This window comes from Mobula hypostoma, chromosome 14 (assembly GCF_963921235.1).
Source record: "Mobula hypostoma chromosome 14, sMobHyp1.1, whole genome shotgun sequence".
NCBI classification, from domain to species: domain Eukaryota; kingdom Metazoa; phylum Chordata; class Chondrichthyes; order Myliobatiformes; family Myliobatidae; genus Mobula; species Mobula hypostoma.
In genome coordinates, this window is record NC_086110.1 from 14,832,427 (window position 1) to 14,856,092 (window position 23,666).

The 23,666-nt window shown below is 45.0% G+C and overlaps 1 protein-coding gene across 2 annotated transcripts in view; it reads left to right on the top strand.

The window, feature by feature from the left end:
• Positions 1 to 23,666, top strand: part of smpd3 (sphingomyelin phosphodiesterase 3) — a 236,589-nt gene that overhangs the window by 148,070 nt on the left and 64,853 nt on the right. For both annotated transcript variants that reach the window (XM_063066704.1, XM_063066703.1), the window contains exon 2: positions 6,418 to 8,051. In XM_063066704.1, the coding sequence (XP_062922774.1) occupies positions 6,714 to 8,051 (1,338 nt within the window). In that variant the 5' untranslated portion in view covers positions 6,418 to 6,713. The remainder of the gene's footprint in view (positions 1 to 6,417; positions 8,052 to 23,666) is intronic.

A 23,666-nucleotide genomic window follows, 5' to 3' on the forward strand; every position in this document is an offset into this window, starting at 1 on the left:
GATCTTGGTGAATTGTGGGGAAGACTGTGAAGAGAAATGTAATGGGTGACAGATGGCACATTGATCATAATATAAACTGGTCTACAAAATTCAGAAACGCCATCATTAAGTTGTTATAGTCACTTTAAGAGACGGTATCTGACGTAATGACGTCAGTGTAAGGCAACTGCTTTTGGTTTTGTTTGAAATGGAAGTAAAAGGCTAGCTTTTGCTAAGCACATAAAGTGACTTGCAAATCCTACATTAGGTATAACCCATAATGCATTATGTAAGCAAACAAAACATTAAAATTAATGCTTTACAATCTTACTCAAATATTACTGAAATATTAATTACACCACAAGTTCAACACCCTCTGAGTGAAGAAAAATGTTCTCACTCCCATCTTAAATGCCTTACCACATATCCTGAGGCTTCAGCCATTGATTCTCAAACTCTCTGGCATGGAGAAATATCTTTCTTACCTGAATGGTATACATTTCAATGAGATCTCGGCTCATTCTTTTGAACTCTAGTGAAAACAGGCTAGTAGATCCAATCTCTTCTTATATGGCAATCCCACTATCCTAAGCATCAGACTGTTACAACGTCAGGGTTTGCTCACTCTGGCAAACATATCCTTCCTTAGGAAAGGTGATCAATATTGTAGGATCTCACCAAAGGCCTGCAAAACTGGATTAAGTCATTCTTGCTCCTGTAGTGAGAACCTCCTGCGATGAAGGCCAGCGCATCATACTTTGCTACGCTAGCATGTTTGCTCTCAGTGATTGGTTTACAGGGACACCCAGACTCCTTTGTACGTTAGCATCTCTCAACCTTTCGCCATTTACATAATACTCAAATATTATGTCTTTCTGGTCTTCCTATCATACTGGTCCACATTATCATAACAATTTAAATTAGATTCATGAAAAGGTAGATTAGCTTTAAAGGTGCCTAGACAGATCGTAACTTCCAGCCTGTTGCTGCAGCCAGACCCTGTGTGCACTTCTGTGGTTGTCTAAAGTCAGAGCGACCAGCCACAGAGCAACATTGATACCTCAAAACCCAGTGGAAATAAATATGATTGAAGAAAGCATTAACATTAGTGTGGGAAATATAAATGTTGCAGCAATGAACCTGGCTGGAGAATGATTAATGAAACAGTTTTTGACTGTGTGATTGACAAAGCACAGCCTTCTTCAGGCAGAATGAGAGCCTGCTCCTCAACAGGGGCTCATTCTTCACCTGGTACTTCTGCAACTCGTCCCAGTCAGCTCGGGTATCAACGGAGGGAAGTCTGTGTATTAAAGCTGCTGTAGGGAGAGAATTTTTACCAACAAAGACACACTTTATTCTGGCAATCTGAGCAAGCACTCAACAAGCAGCCTAAAGCTTCATCTGTTCCCCACCCAATCCTCTTCCCCACCTTCAGCCCTGCCCTACCTAGCACCCAGCTACTGATTAGCCTGTGTCGGGGGTAGGGTTTGACTGACAACATCAGTTGGAGTGCTGAGAGACTCAATGCTTGCATTTAATGGTGGATTAACCGAACAGCCGGCCTCTCTGTGTGATTCACCATCTCAACAGGGAGAGGAAGAGTAGATTAATTAGGTGAGCTGTTGAAGTATTGAGTAAAGAGAAGGACCCATCTTCGTTTCAAAGAACCAAAGAAAATTTGCTGGACAGGAGAAGGACATTTGGCCCATTGCATATTTGCTACCTGAAGAGAGCTTCTCAATCTAACTGCACTTCGAGCATTAGGTCTGTAGCCTTGCAGGTTGTGGGCCCTTCAATATACAAGCAAACTACCACCTTCAAGGTAAGTAAATATTTCTTTGTCTCCTGCCAAATCCTCTATCAATGGTTTTAAATCTGCCTCCTGCCATTTTTCTTTATGCCTTTGCTGCTCAGAGGCTTGCTAATTATTTTATCCAGACCACCCCTCCCTCAATAATCTTTGTGCTCCCTATGACCTAATGAGACACATTTGATTACCAGAATGGGAAGGTCTTTAATCCCAGAAATCAAGTAAACCAACATCAGAGGAACCTGGGATCAATATTAATGAAGTGTAACCCTCTCACCATAGGCTCATAATAGGTTAGCTCGTACTGTGAATGCATACCAACAGTAACATAATTCTACAATGCATGGCAATAATGATGAAAAGGCTATTTCTAAAAAAATAAACCTGTCCAGGGTAAATATGATTCAGGTAAATACAAACAGAAAAGTGTGAATGTCCCTTTAAGGGAAAATGAGGCTATCACTTATTTGGACACTGACACCCCCATGCAAATTTACCGTTCAGCAGGAAGCAACAGTTTAACTCACACCAGTATAAGCTTCCATTGAAATTGTATTAACAAAATATTTTAAACTAGAACAAAGGAAAGAAAGGAAAGGACCCATTACACATATATTTGCCAATGGTGTGCGCATAATCATTGGAGCTCATTGTTGCATAATCAATCTGGTTTGCTTCACTTCTTTTACTTACAGTACCAAACAATTCTGCCTGAAAACACAGTCCAAGTGAAACACAGATAAATATCCATGTAACATCCAAGGACAAGGACAAGGCGTTGAACTTTCTCCAAGATCATGTGATAACTAGCTAATTAAAAGTCATCTGTATATTCTCTGTGAGATCATTGTCTGCATGAGGATTTTCCAACAGCCGTATCTGTCCTTCCAAATGGGTTCTGTAAGCATTTCACCATTCTTCATTCTTCACCGTTCTTCATTCATGTTTGTCAGCTGTCCCCCACTCTTTCATCTCTCTCCTTCTTCCAGCTCTCTCCAGAAAATGGCTACCCCCAGTCCCTCTGGGATGTTCTGGGGCATCTTATCGGCCAAATGTTAAAAAGACATATCCTGATGGCTAAGTCAACAAGCCTTATTTATCACTCAACTGAATTACTCAATTGTATGATGTAATTAAAGGAACACATTGCATTTTGAGAAAATAAAAAAACCCAACAGCAATACTGTATTAATAAAATAAAGTATGGTCTTAAACCAGAGATATTACAGAAGGAAGAATGTATTTAGAGTCATAGAGTTGTTAATCCCATCACGTTTGTGCCCATCTACAATAATCCCATTCATCCATACTGTATCCTTTTATGCTTTGCTTAATCAAGTAACTGTCTAAATGCTTTTAAATATAAGGATTGCTTCCCATTAAACAAGACACCTCTGTGGTAGCTATTTCCATATATTATAACTCTCTGTATAAAAAATCAGTTCCCTGAAATGTTCTCTAGTATTCCTTCCCCTCACCTAAAGCCTATGCTCTTTTGTTTGTGATCCTCTTACCAAAAAAAAACAATTTTGACTCTCCCTATGCTTCTTAAAGTTTTATCTACCTCTCTGAGGTTATCCCTTCAGCCTGCCCAATGTCTCCCCATTTCTAAGTTATAAGAAGGAAATCATGTGTAGGTGGTTTGGACTGAGAACTTTTTTCTTGTGAATGTGCAGAAGATAACATGAGGAGTGATCATTAAATCCCTCCTTGCTCCACACATGTGCTGTGTAAGCTTGAGATTTGCCTCAGCTAATTGAATATCCATTATTTTCCAAACAGCAGAGACAGCTCTCAGAAGGAGAACACATCACTCCTTCACCTAATAGATGCCATCCTGAAAAAGAAACCCAAACTTGTCAATATTTTGTACAGCTTCCCCCACCCTTCAGGAACTCCTCCCAATTCCGCCTTTTGAAAAGAATGAGATTTTGCACGCAGCTTGACGGAGCCCAGGATGCTGAGCTGATCTCTGGGCACAAGACTGGAAACGCCTCCAGCCTTACACAGCGTTAGTCAGCCACTTCACAAATGGACAGTGTTTGAGTACTGGCCGAAGGGCATAACGTAACAAGGAGCCAGACAGTGAAATTGTACGTTGAGATCTGAACAATCATTGCAAGGAGCAAGTTGATAGAGGCTTGCAACACATCTATGATTAATCTAATGGCAAAAGTAAGCACCCTATGTAGTGATGATGTCTGTCAGTTCAATAACAACGTATAATGTTGTCATACTGTGCAATGCATTATGTAGTAGTGCTGTTTCACCACACAACTAATGATATAATGATAGTCTGTTACAATGACATGATGTTGCCATATTGCAATAGGATACAGCAAAGAACTTGTGATACTAGATTGCATTGAAGTACAATATTGATACAGTAATGCTGGGTTATGGTGCAATACACCAAAGGTACATATTATAATGGTATGGATGTGTTACTATGGTTTCTTTGATAAGCCAGCCCTTAGCAACAATGAAGAGAAGTAGTAACAAGATGTAGCCCAGAGAACTAATAGTGTAAAAGTGATGTTTCATAACAGTGGATACCAAGGAAATGATAGAGCTGTATTATGCTTAAAGTACTGATATCAAGCCTAAAATGCAATTTTGATATAATAGCCGTTTACAAGGCAGCAGAGAAATGGCACTTTACAATATGCATGGCTTTGCAGCACAGTTAGTTTGGGCAGCTGCCTCATAGCTCCAGATAGCCAGGTTCAATCGTAACCTCCATGGTCTATATAGAAAGTATCCTTGTTATGTTGATGTGGGCATCCCCTGGGTGCTCCAATCCTTCCATATCCCGAAGACTATGCGGGCTAGTCAGTTAATTGACCACTCCAGATTGCAAATAGTTTGTTAAGAGAGTGGTAGAAACAGGGGGATGTTTATCGGAATGTGGGAAGAATAAAATGGGATTCATCACTTGATGTCCGCCATGAACCTGGTGGCAATACGACCTGCTCCTTTGCTATGACTCTCTAAACTTAACGAATCAGGCATGCAAATGCTCTGCCGATAGGAGCAGGCAATTAAGCTGGGTGCTTTGCAATAAATACATCACTTCCTGGCACCCAAAGCATTCAGTTCACTTGTAGAGGTGGAGTATTCCCCACTTGTGTGGATGGGCAAGTCCAACAACTCCCACATACGGCAAGGCCGTTCAGCACTCGTCCACACCCAGAATCATTCGCTTCTCCCACCAAATCATTTGCAGAACACCCTGTGGCTCGCACCTCTGGTAGGGCATGCCGGATCTTTGATCACTTGGCAAGACAAGGAAAGCAGGCATGTGTCTACACCACCACACACAAAATGCCGGAGAAACTCAGCAAACCAGGCAGCGTCTGTGGATGGGAATAAACAGTCAAAAGCTTTGGGCTGACACCCTTCCCCATGACTGGAAAGGAAGGGGGAAGAAGTCAGAATAAGAAGGCAGGGAGAGGGGAGGAGGACTAGCTGGCAGGTGATAGGTGAAATGAGCTGAGGGGGAAGGTAGGTGAGTGGGGGAGGGATGAAGTAAGCTGGCAGGTGATAGGTGAAACGAGGTGAGGGGGAAGGTAGGTGAGTGGGAGAGGGGGGTATGAAGTAAGGGAGGAGAATTGAGAAGCCCCAGTGGATAATGTTCTCCACTCTATGATGGTTATTGGTATGTGTGAGACTCCCGTTTCTGACAGGTGTTGATACAGGACCTCTCACGTTGCAGCCAGCTGTTTATGTGTGCTCTTGTGTCTCAGGAGTTGTTGACTGTGATTACCTCAGGTGTCTGTGTGCAGCAAACCACCTATTTCTCAGATGATTATTGACTGTGAACCTCTTCTGTCTGAGACATCACTGCACATGTCATGTTTTGGATGGTTGCTGGTCACACATTGCTTGTGTCTCAGCTGTTTATTAATACTGGGCATCAGCTTCATATATATGGAACATAGACCATATATGCATAGACCATATACCAGTATTAATAACTGCTTCAATACTCAGTAATATGGAACCTCTTATGGATCATTGATGGGAAGCATCTTATGACAGCATTAGCACTTTTTGTATCTCTGAGTTGCTGGTAGTAATTCCTCATGTACAAGAAGGATATTGCCTGAGTCTGAGGGTGTTTATTAATAATGAACCCCTTCTGCTGCAGAAATGTTGATGGGGAACCTCTTTTTGAAGCACTTGTTTCTTGGCCAGTGGTTGATCATGAATCTCTCATCCTGAGGCAGTTGCTGCTGTTTGTGTGTTAGACAGTTATCGATTGTGGACACCTGGTTGTTTATGGTGAACCTCGTGTCTCGGAGGGTTGCTGATAGGGAACCTCTCCTGCCTGAGAGGGTTATTGATGGTGAACCTCGAGCCTCAGAGGGTCACTGATAGTCAACTGGTCTTACCTCAGGTGCTTGCAGGTGTGGTTGGAGAAATGCAGCTCACTTGACTTTACTTTTGGGACGGCAGCCATGTAAACCACCAGTGCAAATGTTGTGAAGCTGCCCAGGGTCACTGTCAGCACTGCTCACAATGTAACAGAGTAAGAACAGGAACTGGGCCTATCGTATGCACCCCGGGACACTGGGTGGCCGTGTTTGTGCTCTCAGTGATCTCACTCTGTTCTGCTCTTCCTACAGGTGCTTTCCTGCTGCCGTTCTGAAGGACGAGGTTCTGTGCTGAAGTATGTCCCATGGACGTTGGATGGATCAGCAGGGAAAGACCCAGATGGAACCCTTGTACGCCACTTTCTGAGACGCAGCAGATTAAACACTGCCACTTTTCCTTCATCATTTGCCCTTGAAATGAGGATGGTGAAGACGTCTCCCAGATGATTAACCACATGGTCATCTGAGACACCCATAGACCTCCTGAAGACAGTGATGGCTCTGGCGTGATGTAGGAGCTGGTAGCCTACAACCATCACTCATTTGCCATGGTTTTGTACACATCTCCTTTTCCAAATTCCTTCCTACAGACCCTTCACTCCCTGTCCTGGGGGCTCATATTTCCCTGCTACTGGTTCGCCGACCGATTGTTGGTGTCCTTTTTGCCCACCACCTACGAGAAGCATCAAAGGGGAGATGATCCATGCTACCTAAGGGCACTCTGCCTTACCATTGTCACCCCCATCTGCCTGGCCTTGCTGCTCGCCTCCCTGCCATTCGCTCTGGTCGGCTTCGTCATCTGGGTCCCTCTCCAGTCTGCCCGCAGGCCCTACATCTACTCCAGATTTGAGAACGGCTCCGACAGCGGTGGGGGCATGGGGCCAGGCAGCTGGAAGGCTCTGGGCAGCAGAAGCTTCTGTTTCGCCACGGCCAATGTCTGCTTTCTGCCTGATTCCCTGGCCCGGTTAAACAACCTCTCCAACACCCAGCTGAGGTCCTGCGAGGTGGGCAAGAGGATCCGCAACGGTGCCAGTCGGCCCCAGATTAAGATCTACATCGACTCCCCGACCAACACGTCCATCAGTGCTGCAAGCTGGAGCAGCCTGGCCTGCCCTCAGCCCGGCGAGAACAGCCGGCCAAGTAGCGCCAGCATCAAGCGGACTTCCTCCATGGATTACAAAGGGGACAACTTCATTGGAAACTGCAGCGAGGATGGCAAGGACTACAAGCTGAGCTGGGAGCAGAGTGATGGAGACAGTAAGTCCTGCATCGTCCTCATCTGCAGCGAGGAGGCGGCTCCCTTGCCCGGCACGGAGGTGGACGTCTGCACTGTACAGGTGACAGTAACTGAGCCCGCGGGGCAGCAGGGCGAGGCTGAACTTGAGAACCAGAATGACCAGACACAGAACCACCAGCAGAGAGAAGGGGACAGGAATAGCCTGGACAGCAACACCGCTTCCAGGGAATCCCTGATCAAATTCAGGATCACTGACGGGAGCACGGAGAGCGGTGCCGCCCCCAACAACAAGTTTGTCCACAAGCCCTCCGTCATGAAGAAGTCCTCTCTGAAGAAGAAGAGGCATCAGGGCGAGACATTTGACCACGAGCTCTCAGCTTTCTTCCCCGCCAACCTGGACTTTCTCTGCCTGCAGGAGGTCTTCGATAAGCGAGCGGCGGCGAAGTTGAAAGCGCAGCTGAACCCGTACTTCCAGTACGTGTTGTACGACGTGGGGAGCTATGCCTGGCAAAGCTGCTGCAGTTTCAAGTTTTTAAACAGCGGCCTCTTTTTTGCAAGCCGTTACCCGATTTTGGATGTTGAATTTCAGTGCTATCCCAATGGGAAAGGATCGGACTCGCTGGCAGCCAAGGGAGCCCTGTTTGTGAAGGTAGGCGTCCCACACTGGAAATATCTGCTGTTACACTGGAGGACCATGAGGGTGGGACTGACTGACATTACACTTGGGAGGGAGGAATGAACTTAATCTTCACTCCAGTGGGAGAGAGTAAGATTACATTTGGAAGGGAAATATTGACGGATGCTGGGAGGGGAAAACTACGTTGACAGCACACACAGCAAGAGACACTGAGTGACAGCACAGTTGGGAAGGAGTGACTGATCCTTTGGAGGGATCGATTGAGGGAGACTTCATTCAGGAAGGGCTGACTGAGCAAGACTGCACTCAGAAAAGTGATGTACAGTATCCAGAGTGGAAGAGACCAATTGATAGAATACTCAAGAGGGAGTACACTCAGCGTCCACTTTATTAGATACACTTGCTTGTCAATGCAAAAATCTAATCAGCCAATCATGTGGCAGCAATTCAATGCATAAAAGCATGCAGACATGGTCAAGAGGTTCACTTGTTGTGACGGGTTAACGAACCAGCAAATGTGGAAAACACTTTGGAGTCCGGTATGGCTATTAACTAATAATAATTATTAGTAACTATGCAATACAGTGATATAAATGCAGATAAATCAAACAGGTTAGCAATGATTATATATCAGTAAGTGTGGAATATATATGAAAACCAAGCTTCTTCAAGTCTAGGGGTAAATAGATAGTCTTATGATAATGAGTAAAGTTCAGTTCAGTTCATGGTATTGAGTTGAGTAGTGATGGAGAGAGAGAGAGGGAGAGATTTGAGTCTTCAGGTGAGCTGACTCTGTCAATCTTCTTGTTGTCCTCTGAAATCCTTTAAAAGTCACCGACTGTGACCACAACAAAGGGGACTGTTTCCCTGTGGTGCAGCTATCAACCCAGGTAAGGGTTGGACACATGGACAACTCCCCACCGGTCACTCCTTTCTCTCACCGCAAGAGCCACTGATCGATGCTCCAAAAACCCACTTTTTCTGTGGGCACAACAAAGCCTGTTCAGTATCCAAAAACATGTGCTCCAGGTCTATCATCTGACCTCCTATTTATCTCACCATACTGAGTACCAACTGTCTCTCAAATAACTCCTCCTTCCTTTGTCTGTGTACGAGTGTACTAGCAGGCAAATGTCCTTGGAGAAAGTATAAACATACTCCAGAGAAACTATAATATCGACTGTCCATCAAATAACGCCGCCCTTGGTCACCATAGCAACTTAAGAGCTGCTCAGTGCCCTCTCTCTCTCCAACTCAGCAGAAATCCAAAAGTTAGTCTTTGTCTCTCTCTCTCTTTCTTTCTCTCTCTCTTTTTAAACAAGGTGTCTGTGTTGAACAACTCTCTCTCTCTCTCTCTTTTCAAAAGCACAGTTCATAGGGGTAATTCAGGTCCCCGTCACAGACCAAACATCAGAATGTTGAAAAATGTGAACTAAGTGACTGACTATAGAATGCTTGTTGGTGCCAGACGGAGTGGTTTGCTGCTCTCCTGGGATTTTCACACACAGCGTTCACAGAGAATGATCCAGTGAGTGGCAGTCCTGTGGGTGAAAATGCCTTGTTAATGAGGGACATCAGAGGAGAATGGCCAGACTGATTTAAGCTGATAGGAAGGTGTCAGTAACTGAAATAACCATATGTTACTACAGTGGTGTGCAGAAGAGCATCTCTGATCACATATGTCAAATCTTGAAGTGGATGGGCTACTACATCAGAAGACCATTTACATAACTCAATGGCCAATTTATTAGGTACAGGAGGTACCTGATAATGTGGCCACTGAGTGTAAGTGAGTGAGGCCATACCCAGAGCAAGAAACTGAGTGTGTGAGTGCTCAGGAGAGATTGACTTCACAACACTATATGCACGAACAGAGACTGAATGCTGATTCGTGCTTTCAGGAGAGAGAGAGAGCGAGACTATATTCTGGAGTGTGTAGTTCACACTTCAGGAAGGAGGAACTGAGCGAGGCTGTGCAGTGTGGGCTCAGTATTTGCTGGGTATTCCCACTGACAGGTAGTATACGAATGAGTCGCACAAGCTATTGTAAGAATTGAATGAAGCCGCAGGGCTTCTCGGTAAGCGCAGTGGGGCTAAGTGTCCCCTGCCACTGCCAGTTTTGCTACCGAAGGTGTGAGGCAGGACTTGAATCCACTCAGCCCTTCAGATTGTACACACCGATAGCTGGAACAATGTCAGCACACCTGACCGGTTTGCTTTGACACATTTCTCATCCTTGGTGCTTGGCAACACATGTCCAGTAATGGCCCTTTAAAATGGTATGTGGTCACTTTGCATCATTGTTATCTATTCCAGTTCAGCTTCTTTGGAGTTGGGGAACAATGGAAGGAGGTGCCTCAAAATACTGAAAAGAACAGGAAAGCATTTTACCAATATCTTTGTGAAAGGAAAATACCTAAATACTGGATGGGATCCCCAGAGAAAGAGCATGATGAATTTTGCATACTGATTGTCCATTTCATAAGATAGTAACTAATCTGTTGTAACTTCACCTCTTTCATCCTCTTGTTTTTCTTCCATTTTTCTTTCATTTGGAAGAAGGCATTTCAGACTGTTAAAACTATGCCAGCTCCCAGGGGAATCCATTAATCCATTTTCCAACTAGTTTCTTTGGAGTCTACTCTCCTCCACATGCTGCCTGCCTGTGCATTAAGAATATCCAAGTACTTTGCTTCCACTGCTCTTTGAGGAAGAGAGTTCCAACTATTTCACTTCATCTGTGTCAGATGTGGAAGATCCCTTAATTTTAAACAGAGAACCTGGTTCTTCAAGTGCTCCCTAAAGGAAATATTCTTTGCATATCCACCCTATTAAGACCCCTTAGGATCTTGGTTCACAATTCAAGATTAATTGTCATTTAACCATATATGAATACCCATGAATACTGGTGATAGAAACAGCATAGAACAGTGCAGTGCATGAACAGGCCCTTGTCTATGCCAACTATGGTGCCAATATAGTTTTGCTGTTATATCTGATTCCACCATTTCCTCAGGCAGCATGTTCAAAGCACCTGTCGCTCCTTGAGCAGAAATTTGCTTTTGTATATCTCCTTTAAAGTTACCCCTGCCCATCTTAAACCTATGATCTCTAATATTTGATATTTCCATCCTGAGAAATGCTTCTTGTAATTGTGTACACATCTATCAAGTTGCCCACTCAGGGACATCCAATCGCATTCCTGTGGCCAGCCTCCAGCTTTGCCGATGAATAGTGTGGGGTCACACAAAGTCCACAATTTCTATTGCTAGCAGAACTTAGCAGGAAGGTAAGCAGGAACTCTGCATTGGTAAGCAGTAAAGTAAATGCTAAATTGGTAAACCGGTTATTGAGTTAAACAGAAAGACAGATGTGTGGAGACTGATGGGATATATCCAGAAATCCTGAGGGATGTGTGAATAAATAATAGAAGGCTATAGAAACGAGACTGCAGGAATCTGTTGAGAATGCTTTTTGCTGGCAAGCAGTCAATGTAATATCCACTTCTGAATGTAGCTAACCCAAGTAATTAGAGGCAGCTTGTTTTAAAGGATGGATTAGGATTTTGCTTGGAATACTTAATTGAAGGTGAAACTACTCAAATAAAGAGAATAAGTTGGATTAGCCAAATTTGGGATTTTGGAAAGGAGGATGCTGGATAACCCCGACTGAGATCTTTCATAAGAGAGGGCAGGCTGCTTTTAAGAGTTGCTTAAAGCCTAGGTCTCTTGTTTGTAGTTCACAGGGGACCCTGGATGTGCACACTGACTCCCAAGGGTGTGTAGTGCTCACACTACTTTAAGTCACTCATACATGATTCATGCCATCAGCCGGCTTCTCGCAGCACTGGCAAAGAGCGTTACACGTACCCAGCCCAAAACCACCCCCTGGTAGTGAGTCACCCACAACCGACCACTGACCCTACCCCAATCACTCTCACCTCTTCGAGCAATGTCGCCTCCTGCAACCATTGATCCTCACTCCTTTTGTGCCTGCCATCAATCCTCCCTCCCACTTCCAGCCAACCACTGATCATATGCCACCTAACCCTAATCACATCCCCTGACTACGAAGCCTAACCACTCTGAGGCCCGCTGTTGGTTGGGGTGGGGAGGAGGTGTTGGGGTGGTGTGGGGGAGCTGACCATGGATGTTGTGCCCGGGCTGACTACCTGATACACAAGCTGGGGCAGTACAATTTGGAGAGCAAGCTGTTGCCCATCTAGCAGGCTTCTCCTGTCCAGGCAGCCGATGAATCCAAAGGAATGGCAGAGTTTGGCACCAATGCCATCGCAGGAGCTTCCAGTCAGCGTTGAACTCAGTGCAGGACTGCCTTAGGGATTCCAGATCTGGATTTTCCTTTGCGGTTTACTCCCGAACCGATCCCCATGATACGCCAGTAAACCACCCTCATCACTTCTCCTGTCTGTAGAAACAGTTATGTCGGGCTTAGTAGTTAAGACACACATGAAGGCCAGGAGATGGACCTGGTTGTCAGAGGCCATTTGAAACACATATCATTGGGAGCATTTAATAGATAGTGGGAGCTTATACCGCGCCCCCCCCCCCCCCGGCTATAACAACCTTAAGGAACCACGTACTATCTTAATTCCTACTATCCCCAACATCCAGCCTTCACTTTGAGCTATCATAAGACCCAATAACCTTACCCCAGGTCCCTGGACTTTCTCCCCAAACCCCTGCCTCCCTTCCACCTGTTTCTGGCTCTGTCCACCGCTACATAATGTACTTTATGAAGTTCACGTTGTACTGAGGTAAGTCATGAAGGATGCCTTGAGTCAAGTATGCTGTTAGCAGACCCAGGATGTTTGGTGCTCTTCAGAGACACCAGTTGATTCCTGGGAAAGAGATTTATGTAGAAATAGAATTTCAAAGAGCCCTAATGAAGAACCACACAAGAGACTGAAAGGGTGAATTCTTCTTCTAAGGCAATATTGTATGATTGCAAATAACTTAGCTCTGCTTAAGTTTTATGGGTTCTGTGGAGGCTAGTAGGGTTAATGTGGGAACTGCAGACTCCTCCACAGATGGGTAGGAAGTGCCTAGCTGGGATATCTTTTCCTTCTGGGTCACAATGCATGGCCTTGACGTTCCCAGCACTGTCCAGGTTACCCCTCCTGCACCTTGAGCAAACATGGGCTAGACAGCCCCAGTAATCAGTAGAATATTGCTTTTCTTCAAGGAAGCTGTAAATCTTTAAATCTTCTCCGCTGTCTTCCCAGTAATCTCTTACTATTACAGAGCTTCTTCAGGAGTCTGGTGTGGGCCTGCTGTAACTGACTGAGTGTTCAGAGGGCCTCAAAACAGGGGATATTGGCCTGGGAGAGGTCATCGCTCGTCCTTCCAATGAAATCAGAGGATTCTGAGGAGACTAGCATTGGTTAAGAGTTATGTAGTTGAGTAGACTGGAGCACATTTATTTGGGCCATAATTCATCCCCTTTGAGGACCACTGGTTAGACCCACAAAGTCTAACCAGTGGTCGTCCCATTTGCAGGCAATCCCAGTTCAATTCCCATCGCTGCCTGTAAGGGAGTTTGTACCTTCTACCCAGGACATTGTGTGGGTTTCTTCCAGGTGCTCCGGTTTCCTCCCACAGTCCAGAGACGTATCGGTTAGTAAGTTAATTGGTTATTGTAGATGGTCCCATGGTTAGGCTGGGGTTAAATAAGGGGACTGCTGGGTAGTGTGGCTCAAAGGGCCTGGAGGGCCTATTCTGCACTGTATCTCAATAAAATACTTTTAAATTCCCCTCGTTCATTTGGACCACTAGGTTGTACAAGGTCTCCAGCAGGTTATCTCAAGCCTCTATCTAACATGGAGTGGTCAGAGCATCTATGTGTACAGAGCAGGAAATGATTCAGGCCATCTTCAGTCCAGCTGGGAATCAACAAAATGGGCTTTGCTGTCCTTTATTACAATTGGTTGGAACATAAACTGGAGATTGAGTAATGGGTCAAGATGAAACCATAGCAATAGCATTTGGGCAGCACAGCACAGCTGATAGAGCAGCAGCCTCACTGATCCAGTGACCAGTGTTCAGTCCTGACCTGGGATGCTGCCTGTGTTTCCATTCAGTTCAATTCAAGTTTACTTGTCATTCAACCATACATGAATACTCATGAATACAGATAATCAAGACAGTGTTACTCTGGGGCCAAGTACCAACAGTCACACACAGCGCAAAACACGCATAGCGCATGTAAGATGGCAGTAAAATACAGCCACGTAAAAAAAAGTCCAGACCCTGAGTCCATGAATTCCATTTACAGTTTCTCCCTGTGAGTATTTGGATCTCCACTACACACTCCGGTTTCCTCTCACCTCCCAAAGACATGTGGCCAACACTGTACTAGATAGACGAGGGGTAGAATCTGATGGGAATGTGGGCAGAGTAAAGTGGGATTAGTATAATGATCCAATATGCTGGACAGGAGAGGAATTGCTCAGCCTCTGTTGCCTCCACACCTGAGTCAAAATCACTCCTGTCTCAGCAGTCGAGATGCCCTCACTCAGTGGCCAAACTCTAATCATCAGTCCTGACGAAGGGTCTCGGCCTGAAACGTCGACTGTACCTCTTCCTAGAAATGCTGCCTGGCCTGCTGCATTCACCAGCAACTTTGATGTGTGTTGCTCGAATTTCCAGCATTTGCAGAATTCCTGTTGTTTTAGTATAATTATTATTCGATGGTTGGCATGGATTTGATGGGCTGAAGGGTCTGTTTCTGTGCCTGACAGTCTCCCTTGCAGAAAATATATGTGAAGCAAACTCCAGAATGACAATACATCTACTGCTTCAAAAAAACAGCTGACTCCTAAAACTGCCTCTACTTTTAAAACTCAATACTACAAACTGGGAAGAGTTGATAGTAATGCGGAGAAAATAAAATAGAATTAGTGTAGGATAAGGGTAACTAATGGTTAGTATGGACTTAGTGGGCTGAAGGTCCAATGTCTCTGATGCTCCCCTCTGTTTGGCATCTGCACGTCAGAATGGGTTTAACAACTGAGAAAGAAGCCTTTCTGATTATGAAAAGTGGGGACAGTGGACAGAAAGAACTCCTTTCCAGTGGTTAAGGTGTGTAGAAGAAGAGACAAAGACATATTGTAAGTTAAATGCATAAAATTTAGGAAATAGAACAGGAGTAGTTCCTTACTCTGTTTACGTGTCTGAGGTGAGGTATTCAGAATCGGGTTTATTATCACTGACATCAGTCAGCATTACAGGGCAATACATCAAATAAACTGTAAATTACAATAAGAAATATACAAAGAAAATAAATAAGTAGAGCAAATATAGTGAGGTAGTGTCATGGATTCATTGTCCATTCAGATATCTGTTGGCAGAGGGTAAGAAAATATTCCTAAAGTGTTGAATGTGTGTCTTCAAGCTCCTGCTGGTAGCAATGAGAAGAGAGAATCGAAGTGTTTTATAGCCAACTGTATGCTTTCCAATCTCTGTTACATTAGAAGCTGTTAGATAGATCAAGAGGACAGAGGAGATGGGCCTTCATCCTGGGATTGACGGCTGAGAATGCAGTCGAATAGGAGTAGTCTATCTCTAGGGAGATGGAAAATAATTGGTAGTCACCCAGTAGTTTCTGATCTGATCAGCAACTCCCTTGGCTCCAGGATGGGCTCCTTTTGCTCTCAAAGAGCTATACACGTTTCCCTGTGAAGTCTTTCATTCTATTTATTCCTAGCCAGTAGAATTATTTGAAAAGCTCTCTTCATTGGCTCTATCCCAGAAATAACATGTGGAAGTATTTCCTTCCTGTAGATTTTGATACCCACACAACCCCACTTCGGTAAACAATCCCTCCGAAGTGCTGAGCTCCTCGTGAATACTTGTACCTAACAGAGTACATGGACGTGTTGAGTGGATGGGTCTGGTTTTGACTCTATGACCCTGTACAGCAGGACTTTGCCGGAGTTCCTGCTCGTTCGTGACTATTTACTTGCATCTCCTTGTATCATGGTATCAGGTGATATACTGTACTTTGCAACAGCTGCATTCTCAACGTCCTTGCTACGGACAGATCCTATAGGGTTATCCAGCTGAGCATGTTAGTGACATGGGATCCTAGCCCCTAAATCCACCCCAGGCCCAATCCCAGTGTAGACAAAGGCTGTGTCATGATTCTGGTGTTTTCTCAGTCTTTCTCACTTGCATACTAGGTGCCACTTCCAAAAATTCAATATGCTGGACAGGAGAGAAATTGCTCAGCCTCTGTTGCCTCCACACCTAGTCAAAATCACTCCTGTCTCAGCAGTCAAGATGCGCTCACAGTGGCCGAACTCTAATCATCATTCAGAACTCATTCAGAAATGGCTTGAAAGAAAGGTTCCTCACAATTGCAGTATTGTGTTTATGCACTCTCCAGAGAGGTCATCTATATTAACAATCCTTCCCCACCCTCTCTCACTCTCTCATTCAGTCTCCTTTGGTCTCCATCCTATCACAGACATTCATTCTCAGCCCCTTTCCCTTCTCTGCAACTTAAAACAAATTTAATTTCCAACTTTTCCTTTTACTGATGAAAGATCATCGTCCTGAAATGTGGACTTTCTTTCTCTCTTCATGGATGTGACCTGACCTGATGAGTTTTTCTAGTATTTTCTACTTCTGTGATGGGAGGAAACCAGCTCTGCTTTTTCTGGTGGATCGGCCACATATCCACTTTGCGTTATCAATATCTTTCAGCCCCCTGTTTTAGGGGGTGAATCCAAAAAGCTGTCCCCTTCAGACCTCACCACTCATCATCTCTCCTGGAGCTTCACAGAGCAGCAGTTATTGTTTCTCCAGTGAAGTACCCAGACCCAAGGCATTTATTTTTTATTTATAAAGACAGCTGCATATTAATGAGTTTCCACCTTATTTCATCAGTATGTAGACAACTAATTCATACATTAGTGCCCTTCTGCCAGTTAACTATGTGAGCCAACCCAAGCTGAGAGTGTTAGCCTATGAATGGCATTTGTGCCTCTGTATGTGCACGTACATTTATGTCTTGGGGTGTGGGGGTCTGTATGTGTGTGCGCACAAGTGTACACATGTTCCTCTGTGTGTGTGTTTTGTGTGTATGTAGGAGATATGTTTGTGTATGTTTTTATGTGTAGATGCATGTCAGTGCTTCGCATGTGTGCATACTTGTGGATGGGTACATGAACCGTAGAAAAATAGAGGGCTATGGGTAAAGCCTAGGTAGTTCTAAGGTAAGGACATGTTCGGCACAGCTTTATGGGCCAAAGGGCCTGTATTGTACTGTAGGTTTTCTATGTTTCTATATTTTTGTTTGTATGTAGACCTACTCTTGTCTGTACGTGTGTGTGTGTGTGTGTGTGTGTGTGTGTGTGTGTGTGCGCGCGCGTGTGAGTGTGTGTGAGTGAGTGTGCATGTGTGTGTGTATGAGTGTGTGAGCGTGTGTGTGTGAGTGTGTGTGTGTGTGTGTATGAGAGTGTGTGGGTATGTGTGAGCATGTGTGTTTATGAGAGTGTGTGAGTGAGTATGTGTGTGTTTGCATGCATGCACAGATCTTTCAAGAGATCAAATCTGGAAACATTTCCTGCTCTTGGTCCCCAGACTTGCACTGGAAGGTCTCATTTATAGACAAGCACTTGCCAGACATGGAGTGATGGCTGGTTGCACCAGTTTCACAGGGCAAGTGGGATACCCTGCTGTGCTTACAACTCTTCCTTTGCATCAGAGCCTGTTTAGTGCTAACCAGGTGCAGCTTTTGCAAGGCCCCCCCCCCCCCGGTGGCTGTGCTGTCGGCAATGGAGGTTCTGTAAACTCACAGCAGGTGCGTTATTAAGTTTATTCTGAGGAACTCAATGACTCACGGCTTCCTTTCTGACTCACTGGAGATTTCATGCCATATCTATGGCCTGTGTGTCTGCTGTTTCTGATTCAGCAGCTGATAACGTGGCTAGAAATCACCGGAGAACAACGGTGTAGGTAAGGAGTGAGCATGCTGAACCATTAAGGGATTGCTGCTCCTGTGGGCCAGTCGGTTCCTGTCTGCAGCCCTGGCAAAAGTTCTGCAACCTCAACAGCAAAGTGCTGTCAGTGCTCGCAACCTGACTGTGCGAACATGCTTCAGGACAGTGCCCGCTCACTGGCAAATACAGGGGGGGCAGGAAAGGACAATATAATTGTCTAAGGCTGGGGCTATGTTTGTGTATGTATGTGCAATGTGTGTCTTTGTGCGTACAGTGTCTATATATCAGTGTTTGCATGTGTGTCTATGATTGTATATGTGTGTGGGTGGTGTGTTTATATTGGATGTATGTTTGTTTGTGTGTGGGTTTATGTATGATCGCCTGAAGGAGAGAAGGTTGATCCCACAATTTCCTGACATGGAGGTCGGTGTTCCACCAACCTGATTACACCTTCATTCAGTTTTTTCTTTGCATCTCCTATTCTAGCAGATTTCCACCAGGTTAAAATTCTGTCAGGTTCTTTTATTGCCTGGGAGCCAGTGAAGTTAAAGACAATCACCTTCACCCCATTTTTCCAGCTCTTCTGAATAGTTGCCGCTGACGACTGTGATCCTGGAGAATTGCATTGGGGCAGCACACCACACCCTTCACTAGATTTGTTAACTACTTATCTGTGGTGATAAAAGATGCCTCTTTTTAGCACTATGAAAAGATAGGAGCAGTAGGCCACTCAGACCCTCTAGCATGCCCAACCATTTGTTTTGATGATGATTGATCTGAACCAGATCCCCTCCCCAATTCTGATAGTTAAGCTAACATCCCTGATATGCTCAGTACTCCAGCCTCCACAACTCCCCAGGGCAGAGAGCCCTAGGAATTCACCATCCTCTGCAAGAAGAGGCGCCTACACATCTCACTTTAAAATGTAAATACAAGAGATTCTGCAGATGCTGGGCATGCAAAGTAACACACACAAAATGCTGGAGGAAATCAATAGCTCCTCCAAGTACCTGGGGATGCACCTGGATGACAGACTTGAGTGGAGCACCAACACAGAGGCTGTGTACAAGAAGGGCCAGAGTCACCCCTACTTCCTGAGGAGACTGAGGACCTTCGGAGTATGCAGGCCTCTCCTTCACATGTTCTACCAGTCTGTTGTCGCCAGTACAATCTTCTACGCGGAGGTGTGCTGGGGCAATGGTATCAACACGGGTGATACTAAGAGGCTCAATAAACTGATTAGAAAGGCTGGCTCTGTTATGGGAGTCAAACTGGACACACTAGAGGTCGTGATAGAACAAAGGACCCTCCAGAAAACCCTGCCATTTCTGGACAATGTTTCTTACCCTCTGCACGTCACCTTGGCTGAACAGAGGAGCACTTTTAGTAATAGACTAAGACAACTGTGCTACTCCAAAGAGCGCTATATGAGGTCATTCTTACCCTCGGCCATTAGGCTCTATAATGAGTCAACCTATAGCTGGGGAATTGATGACCCCCCTCCTGTAAGACTGTCTGAGGTAACTTAATTTTTACTCTTTCTTACTTCTCTTCTCATATTTGTTTATCTGTGAAGTGGTAATGCTACTGTGACAATGTAATTTCCTTTGGGATCAATAAAGTATCTATCTATCTATGGAGGGGAATGAAAAATTGATGTTTTGGGCCAGGCCCATCTTCAGGACATTGATTCATTCACTGAGTATGTCACTTTAAAATGACTGTTCCACAAGTGACTGGCAAACTCGTACTGATATGGCTGAGTTCATATTACATATTACAAAGTGGATAAATAACATCCAAGAAGAGACCGTTCTGTTCTGCAGGATCTCTGTTACCATGTGTGTCAGCTTTAAGATTATGACCACTGGCAACCTGGCCTGTGCTGAGATGGACAATTCACTGAATAATCCTATCTACACAAGTACTCTAAGCTGCTTTGTTGACTGCTATAAATAGTGCAAGAGAAAGCCTTTTCCCTCCTGGCCTTTGGATGCATGATGTGATGGAGAAATATCAAGAAACAGGACAGCAATGTGTAAAGTTATTGTTTTTCGAACTGTCTCACATTGATCTATAATTCCCAATAATTCCTTATGGCGATAGTTTGTCTTCAGTGGATTAAATCACTTTCTCAGAGCACTGTTGGGCTGCAGCCTCTGTAGTTTCGGTTTGCACTGTTCTTTCTGGCTCCCAAACCCATGCTGTGCCTTCTGATTACTAGAGGAGCTTCGGAGTTCTATGTAAATTTATTATCAATGTACACCATATATATCATATGTCACCATATACTATCTTGAGATTCACTTTCTGGCAAGCATTTACAAGACAACAAAGAAATTCAATAGAATTTAAGAAAACATTCTGTATATATAATGAAAAACTGACAAACAGCCAATGTGCAAAAGAGGACAAATTGTCAAATAATAATTTTTTTTAAAGTAAATAATACCGATAAGGTGAGTTGTAGAGTCCTTGAAAGTGAGTCTATAGGTTGTGGAATCAGTTCAGCGTTGAGGTGAGTGAAGTTATCCACACTGTTACAGGAGCTTGATGGTTGCAGGTTAATAACTGTTTCTGAACCTGGTGGTGTGGGACCTAAGGTTCATGTACTTCCTGCCTGGTCGTACTGACAAGAAGAGAGCATGGCTTGTTTGGTGGGGGTCATTGATGATGGCAGTGCTCCATATAAGTGTGCTCAACGATAGAGAAAGTTTTGCTTGTGATGGACGGGGCTATATTCACCACTTTTTACAGACTTTGCTGTTCTTGGTTTTGGTGTTGCCATGCCAGGCCGCGATGCAATCAGTTGGGATTCACTCCACTGTGCATCTATAGAAGTTTGCTATCTATAGAAGGCTTCTGTGATGGTTGTTTGTTGCTAAAGCAAGACTTTTGCTTGTCCTGACTTTAATCTAACCAAACTGGTGAGAAAGGAAGAGTGTCCATTTTGTCAACACACACGAAATGCTGGTGAACGCAGCAGGCCGGGCAGCATCCACAGGAAGAAGCACAGTCGAAGTTTCAGGCGGAGACCCTTCATCAGGACTAACTGAAAGAAGAGATAGTAAGAGATTTGAAAGTGGGAGGGGGAGGGGGAGATCCGAAATGATAGGAGAAGACAGGAGGGGGAGGGATGGAGCCAAGAGCTGGAAAGTTGATTGGCAAAAGGGATACAAGGCTGGAGAAGGGAGAGGATCATGGAACGGGAGGCCGAGGGAGAAAGAAAGGGGGAGGAGAGTGCCAGAGGAAGATGGAGAGCAGGCAAGGAGTAATTGTGAGAGGGACAGAGAGAGAAAAAAAAAGGGAAACAAACAAACAAATAAATAAATCAATCAATCAATCAATAAATAAGGGATGGGGTGAGAACAGGAGGAGGGCATTAACGGAAGTTAGAGAAGTCGATATTCATGCCATCAGGTTGGAGGCTACCCAGACGGAATATAAGGTGTTGTTCCTCCAACCTGAGTGTGGCTTCATGTTTACAGTAGAGGAGGCCGTGGATAGACATATCAGAATGGGAATGGGACATGGAATTAAAATGTGTGGCCACTGGGAGATCCTGCTTTCTCTGGTGGACAGAGCGTAGATGTTCAGCAAAACGGTCTCTCAGTCTGCGTCGGGTCTCGCCAATATATAGAAGGCCACATCGGGAGCACCGGACGCAGTATATCACCCCAGCCGACTCACAGGTGAAGTGTCGCCTCACCTGGGAGGACTGTCTGGGGCCCTGAATGGTGGTAAGGGAGGAAGTGTAAGGGCATGTGTAGCACTTGTTCCACTTACAAGGATAAGTGCCGGGAAGGAGATCAGTGGGGAGAGATGGGGGGGATGAATGGACAAGGGAGTCGCGTAGGGAGCAATCCCTGCTAAAGCAGAAAGGGGGGGGAGGGAAAGATGTGCTTGGTGGTGGGATCCCATTGGAGGTGGCGGAAGTTATGGAGAATTTTATGTCCATTTTGTACCTTGTGCCTGGGCATCTTCTATTCAGAAGATTGAGTTAAAATTGTCATACTATAGCTGTGTTAAATGTTCATTTTACAGAATGTTGTCAAGATCAGCATTCATTGCCCATCCCCAAGTACCCTTGAAGTACCTCCTTCTGCCATTGTTGCAATGGTCTGTATCAGAGGCCAGTAGCGTTAATTCTTACACCCACCAAATGGAAACACTGAAGCTTGCAATGCCATCAGCTTGGACCCGAGGGCCCATTTTGTTCTGTTCCTGCTCTTCTGGTTGAGCACTGTTGTGCATGTTCCCATTGTCACTGTGCTTCTTATTCAATTGCCCTGTTTCTGACAATTCAGCATTTTATCTGGACTAACCTTTATGTGACCACAAGCATGTGGATGCAGCCCACCAATGCTTCAAAGACTTAGCTTTCTTATGCTAATGTTTCCTTTCTTATGCTACTCTTCCATCTCCTCTTGATCTGCCTGCTGCCTTCAATCCTGAGCAATGCAGTGTATGTAGAGAAACACGGAGAGCTGCTGCTACAACACACAACTGGTTTATCTAAGCAACACACACAAAGTGCTGGAGGAACTCAGCAGGCCAGGCAGCATTTATGGAAAAGAGTACTGTCAACGTTTTGGGCTGAGACCCTTCCTCAGAACTGGAGAAAAAAAGATGAGTAGTCAGAGTTAGGTGGGGGGGGAGAAGAGGAAGAAGCACAAGGCGATAGGGGAAACCTGAAGGGGGGGGTGAAGTAAAGAGCTGGGAAGTTGATTGGTGAAAGAGATACAGGGCTGGAGAAGAGGGAATCTGAGAGAAGAGGACAGAAACCCATGGAAGAAAGAAAACGGGGAGCAACACCAAAGAGTGCAGGCAAGGTGGTGTGGTGACAGAGGGAAAAGGGGATGGGGAATGGAGAAGAGAGGGGTAGCCACTGGGAAACCCTACTTTTCCTGGAAGGCAGAGCATAGGTGCTTAGCGAAGTGGTCTCCCAATCTATGTTGGGTCGCACTGATATACAGGAGGCCACACCGGGAGCCCCAGATACACTAAATGACCCCAACAGTCTCACAGGTGAAGTGTCACCTCACCTGGAAGGTCTGTTTGGGGCCCTGAATGGTAGTGAGGGAATCCTACTAGATTCCCTCTTCTCCAGCCCTGTATCTCTTCCACCAATCAACTTCCCAGCTCCTTATTCACCCCTCCTCCTCCCCCTCCCGGTTTCACCTGACACCTTGTGTTTCTTCCTCCCCTCCCTCACCTTCTAACTCTGACTCCTCATCTTTTTTTCCAGTCCTGAGGAAAGGCTCTCAGCCCGAAACATCGACTGTCTTTTCCATAGACGCTGCCTGTCCTACTGAGTTCCTCCAGCATTTTGTGCGTGTGTGTGTTGCTTGGATTTCCACATCTGCAGATTTTCCCTTGTTTGTGACAGGTTTATTCAAAATGTCATTTTACACTGGGCATCCACACTTACGCCATACGTTATACACTGCAGCTACGTACCCAGAAAACGGTTAGAATGTGGAACTTAGCACACCACAGCAGTGCAGACAGTAGAGCCCCTGTCTCACAGCTCCAACGTCCTGGGTTTGATCTTGACTTTTCCTGCTCTGGGTGTGGAGCCTGCACCCTGTGTATTTTCTTTGGATGGTCCAGTTTCCTCCCCGTCCTAAAAACATGCAGATTAATTAAAGTGAAATGTATGCAAA